General features: G+C 59.6%; 2 protein-coding genes across 2 annotated transcripts; one reads left to right on the top strand and one right to left on the bottom strand.

Moving 5' to 3' along the window:
* Positions 1-127: 127 nt before the first annotated feature.
* Positions 128-3829, top strand: ETH_00028055 (uncharacterized protein; the record flags this gene model as incomplete). Its single annotated transcript, XM_013380461.1, has 1 exon — positions 128-3829. One exon carries the CDS (start codon positions 128-130, stop codon positions 3827-3829), a length of 3702 nt encoding a protein of 1233 aa, XP_013235915.1.
* Positions 3830-3996: 167 nt separating this feature from the next.
* On the bottom strand, positions 3997-4842 carry ETH_00028050 (uncharacterized protein; the record flags this gene model as incomplete). Its single annotated transcript, XM_013380460.1, has 1 exon — positions 3997-4842. The coding sequence occupies one exon, from the start codon at positions 4840-4842 to the stop codon at positions 3997-3999; it is 846 nt and encodes a 281-aa protein (XP_013235914.1).
* Between the last annotated feature and the right edge of the window lie 843 nt (positions 4843-5685).

Raw genomic sequence — 5685 nt, 5'->3', positions numbered from 1 at the left:
GCAGAAAGAGAAGCAGCAGCTGCATCCAGAGCAGCAGCAGCAGCAGCAGCAGCAGCAGCAGCAGCAGCCCTCAGTGGAGCGCCTCACTAAGGATGCTGCCCATGTTGCATGTGCTGCGCCGAGGAGGATGTGCGAAGCAGCAACAGCAGCAGCAGCAGCAGCAGCAGCACTGTCTCCAGCAAGTCGCGCGGCGCTGCTGCTGCTTAGGCTGCGTGATGAAGGCAGCAGCATGCGCAGCAGCGGCACGCAGCAGCAGCAGCAGCAGCAGCAGCAGGTCTATGTGGCTCTGCAGCAGACGGCTGCAGAGCTGTTGCTACTGCAGCACAGCAGCAACTACGAGTCCTTATTGCATTTGCTGCTGATGTTGCTGCTGCTGCGCCGAGAAAAGCGACTGCCATCCCCAAGCAGCTGCAGCAGCAGCAGCAGCAGCCTCTTCGGTGGCGTCTCCTCGTGCTGTTGCATCGAGCCTGCAGAGATAGTGCAGCAGCAGCAGCAACAGCAGCAGCAACAGCAAGACCTGCTGCATTGGAAGAGCATGCTGCGGAACAGCAGCTGCAGCTGCGTCGAATGGTGTCAGGCGCTTCTGCTGCTGCAGCAGCAGCAGCAGCAGCAGCAGAAGCACCAGGAGCAGCAGCTACTGCTGCAGACTTGCATAGTGGTGCCTCCCCCAGTTGCGCTGCATGCAGCTGCAGCAGCAGCAGCAGCCGAGGTGGACAATTTGCTGCTGCCGATGGCTTTGCTGCAATTTGGCCCCTCTGGGGAGCAGCAACAGCAGCAGCAGGAGCACCGGCAGCAGCAACTGATTCTGCAGCTGCCACAACCAAATGGCACATGCATGCTGTCTCGCCGGCTCATGCCCGTAGCAGCAGCAACAGCAACAGCAGCAGCAGCAGCAGCAGCAGCAGAACGGGGAAGTGAAGGCAGCAGCACCAGTTTCGCGGTGTGGAGAGAAGTTGCAAATGCTTGCAGCAGCAGCAGCAGCAGCAGCAACGGGGCGTTGGAATTTGTTACGGTTTGCATTGATTCTCTTGTGCCTGCGGTGGGGCAGCAGCTGCTGCAGCAGCAGCAGCAGCAGCAACTGCTACCGCAGCAGCAGCAGCAGCAGTTGGTGCTGCAGCACATGCTGTTGGGTCGCAGCTTGCACGACGAAGCCGTGCAGCTGCTGCCTCGCGGGTGGCAGCGGCACGCTGCTGCTTCTGCTGCTGCTCCTGCTGCTGCTGCTGCTGCTGTTGCAAAACACACAGGGTGCATGTACATCTTGCTGCTGCTGCTGTGGCGGGAAATCCACTCTGATGCTGCTCTGCCCTTAGAAGCATGTCCCGCTGCGTGTCAGCAGCAGCAGCAGCAGCAGCAAGGGCTCTGTCAGGTGTGCGGTTCTACCTGCTGCAGCAGCAGCAGCAACAGCAGCAGCTGCTGCCGGAGGCAACAGGTGTACGACTACCGTACATTTTTAATGTCTCGTTTGCTGCTTCTGCTGCAGCAGCAGCAGCAGGACCCCTCGCTGCTGCCTGTGCACCATCTATTTTGGCTAATGCAGAAGCAGCAACTCAGCAGCAGCAGCAGCAGCAGCAGCAGCAGCAAAGCTTTTGGACTCTGCGCCTTTGCGCGCCGGCTCTGCCGTTTTGCTGCCTTTCGAATTCTCTGCTGCTTCCTGCAGCAGCAGGACAGACAGCAGTTTTTAACAACATTGCAGCAGCAGCAGCAGCAAGGTTCGCGTCAGCAGTGTAGAGGAACAGCAGCGGCAGCTACTGCTGTTGCTGCTGCCACAGAACCTGCAGCCTCAGAGTCTCTTGAGTATAGCATATATCTCCACGAGGAGCAGCAGCAGCAGCAGCTAGACCAGCTGCAGCAGCAGCAGCAGCAAGAGCAGCGGCAGCGGCGGCGCCGCTGGCGTTCCCAGTTGCGTCGACATGAAAATTTTTTTGGTTGGCTGCAGGCCAGTAAGCAGCAGCAGCAGCAGCAACAGCAGCAGCAACAACAGCAGCAGCAGCAACAGCAGCAGGTAGATGCTTATTTGGACCTTCCTGCCATGTACCGCTGCAGCGCCAGCAGCTGCTGCTCATGCACAAGAGCAGCACGAGCTGCTGCTGCTGCTGCAGCACAGCAGCAGCAGCAGAATACAAGCAGCAACAGCACCGGCGCAGCAGCTGTTGCTTCTGAGTGCAGCAGCAGCTTCCAGCAACAGCAACAACAAGAGCAGCAACAGCAACAGCAGCAACAGCAGCAGCAGCTTCAAAGATGCGCAGCTGTTCGCGGGATTGAAGTGTCTCTGCAGCTGCTGTTCCTCCTGCGCAGCTGCTGCAGCAGCTGCAGCTGCAAGACCAGCAGCAGCAAGAGCAGAAGCTGCAGCAGCAGCAGCAGCAGCTGCAGCTGCAGCAAAGCCCTAAAGTGGATTGACAGTTTCGAAGACGCGTGCATCGATCTGCTGCTCCCAGGCGGTAGCAGCAGCAGCAGGACAGCAGCAGCAGCAGCCGCTGCTGCTGCTGCTGCTGCCGCAACGGGCTTCTCAGCAACAGCAGCAGACTCACCGCCAGCAGCAACAGACACAGAAAACGAAGAAGACAGCAGCAGCAGCAACAGCAGCAACAGGCCCGGCCGCAGCTGCAGCATCGGCAGCAGCAGGCGCAGCAGCAGCAACAGCAGCAGAGGCAGCAGCATTGGGAGTGCTGAAGACAGCAGCAGCAGCAGTGTTGCTGCTGCAGTGGCTGTGCCGCAGCTGCGGAAGCAGCTTGAGCTCCATGCGATGTACAGGCTGCTGCTGCTGCTGCTGCTGCAGCATCGCATGCAGCGAACAGCAGCAGCAGAACTTCCTGCTTTCTTTGGCTTTGTTGCTTCTCGCTGCTCGTTGCTGCCCGCTGCCGCTGCGCCTTTGCTGCTGCAGGTCCTTGGCTGCCTCGCCAAGGCAGCAGCAGCAGTTGCTGCTGCAGCGGCAGTTGCTGCTGCTACGGCTGCAACTGGACGAAGCAGCAGCAACAGCAGCAGCAGCAGCAGCGTCTGCTGCAGCTTGCTGAGTGGCCTCCGCTTCGCTTTTATTGCCCTTGAAGAGCTACCAATGGAACTGCAGCAGCAGCAGCTGCTGCTGCAGCAGCAGCAGCAAGGCTCTAGCTTCGGCGAAAGGCTGCTGCAGGAGCTGCTGTTGCTGCTGCAGCTGCTGCAGCAAGTCGCCACTCTTATGTACGGCTACTGCTACGACACGCTGCAACAGGTGTCTCAGCAACAGCAGCAGCAGCAAGGTTGGAAGCCCAGTGCTGCTCTCTCTCGGCAGCTTGCTGCTGCCAGCAGCAAATGGAGAGGCGCAGAAGCAACTGCAACAGCAACCCGAGGAGTGATCCTACTTGCTGCAGCCACAGCGCAGCGCCTCCTAGACGCATGCAGCAGCAGCAGCAGCAACAGCAGCAGCAGCAACGGCAGCAGCAAGGTCGGGCTTGCTGCTGCAGTGGAGCAGCAAGTTGCTGCATTGGAAGAATGTTCTGAGCGCCTGCTGCTGCTGCTGCAGGCAGCAGCAGCGCAGGGCGACAGCCTCCAGCGGGAGCTGCAGCTGGAGCAGCAGCAGCAGCAGCAGCAGCAACAGCAGGACAGCAGCGGCGAGGAAGATACCGCCTTCCTAGACCAGCTCATTGACTATGAAACAGAAGACCCTCTGGCCCTTTACCTGCAAGGCTCCATTCAGCAGCAGCAGCAGCAGCTGCTGCCGCTGCAAGACAGCAGCAGCAGCAGCAGCAGCAGCAGTAGCAGCAGCGGCAGCAGGCACGCGGCTCTTCTAAAGAACCGGCAGCTGCCAACTGCCTGGGCTTCTTTTGTGCGCGGCCTTTGCGCCAGCGGCTTCTAGGGTTTAGGGTTTAGGGTTTAGGGTTTGGGGTTTTGAAGCCCCCACTAGACTTTGAAGAGCAAAGGCAACTTTGCCACGAGGGTTTAGGGTTTTGAATGAGGGTTTGGGATTGACTGGGGTTTGGGAAGTGCGCAGCAGGTCTACAACTAGGGTCTAGGGTTTGGGGTTTAGGGTTTAGGGTTTAGGGTTTCGATAAGTTGCATGCGGTAGTGAGGGTCAAAGAAAGCTCTGCTGCTGACTTGAGCAACATAAGGCAGCAGGTGTCTAGACACCCCAGAGAGCCACTTTGGTGCTGCAGCTGCTTCGTCAGCAGCAGCAGCAGCAGCAGCAGCGGCGGCAAGCTGCCCCTCGAGCTTCTTGTTTGCTGCAGTCAGCAGCAGCCGCCGCCGCAGCAGCGCAGCAGCAACAAACGCTTCGGCTTCTAGCAGCAGGGCCGCGGGGCTCCCAGCCTGCAGCCGCTGCTGCTGCTGCTGCTGTTGTTGCTGCTGCTGCTGCTTGCGCTGCTCTGCTGCGGCTGCCCGCCGCTGCTGCTGCTGCTGCCGTAGCAGCTGCAGCAAGGGAATGTACACTGGGCTTGTTGTGTAGCAGCCGTAAGATGGCACATGCCAGAAGAGGCTTTCCCCCCCTTCTGCAGTTGCTGCTGCTGCTGCTGCTGCTGGGCTTGCTGCTGCTGCTGCCGCTGCTGCTGCTGGGCTCTCTGTATAGCCTACTCCTGCATCCGGGGCTGAGGGGCTCCCTGCGGCAGACATGCGCTGCTGCTGCTGCTGCTGCTGTTGGGGTCCGCCTAGATCCCTCTGAGCGTTTAGACCGGCTTGCTGCTGCAGCTGCTGCTGCTGCAGTCTCAGGCAGGGGGCTGCATCGCGTCGGTGCAGCAGCTGCAGCAGCTCGCTAGCCTCTTCCTCTTCACAAAGAGAGGCTTCTTCATCTGCTGCTGCTGCTGCTGCAGTTGCTGCTGCTGCTGCAGCTTCTGCTGCTGCAGGCCAGCGCGCCCACGCAAAAGGAACAGGATCCATGTCAGTGAAGCTCTGAGAAGCAGCAGTTGCTGCTGCTGCCGCTGCGGCGGCTCCTGCTGCTGCTGCTTGAGAGTCAGCAACGTGTACGTGTGGCAGCAGCAGCAGCAGCAAAGCCAAGGAAAGCAGGAAAGAAGTTTCTTTAAAGTATAAATGTTAAAGTTAACAGCAGCAGCAGCAGCAGCAGTGCCGCTGCTGCTGCCGCTGGCTCAACGGAGCCCCAAACGCAGCAGCCGCAGCAGCAGCAGCAGCAGCAAGTGTGTAACTCCTCCGACTTATTTGTATCCTTTTCTGTTTATTAAATTACTTCGAATGATAACGAAGCAGCAATATACTTCCAGTGTGCCCCTGCTGCTGCTGCCGCTGCTGCAGTGCAGCTGCTGTTGCTCGTACACGAAGACTTGCAGCAAAGAAAGCCTTCTTTAGCTGCTGCTGCCTATTCTTTTTTGCTGCTGCAACTCCAGCAGCAGCATGACAGAGACACTGCAGCAGCAGCAGCAACAGGCTGACACTGTTGCGTTCGCTGCTCCTGCTGCAGCAGCAGCAGCAGTAACTGCAGCAGCAGCAGAAGAAGAAATGCAATGGCAGGGCGCCAGCGCCCGCTGCCGCAGCAACAGCACCGGCAGCACTGTGGACGCTGAGCAGCCAGAGCCGGAGCAGCAGCAACAGCAGCAGCAACAACAGCAGCAGCAGCAGCAGCAGCAGCGGCAGCGACAGCAGCAGGAGGAAGCTCTCGTTGCTGCTGCACTTCTGAAGGCCGCACAGCTGGTGCCTGCTTACCTGGGCATCCCTGCTGCTGCTGCTGCTGCTGCTGCTGCTGCTGCTGCTGCTGCTGCTGCTGCGGCG

Source organism: Eimeria tenella, genomic scaffold, assembly GCF_000499545.2.
Source record: "Eimeria tenella Houghton genomic scaffold, Eth_scaff647, whole genome shotgun sequence".
Lineage (NCBI taxonomy): Eukaryota > Apicomplexa > Conoidasida > Eucoccidiorida > Eimeriidae > Eimeria > Eimeria tenella.
Note: the sequence above shows the minus strand (reverse complement) of the source record. Positions and strands in the feature narration are given on the sequence as shown.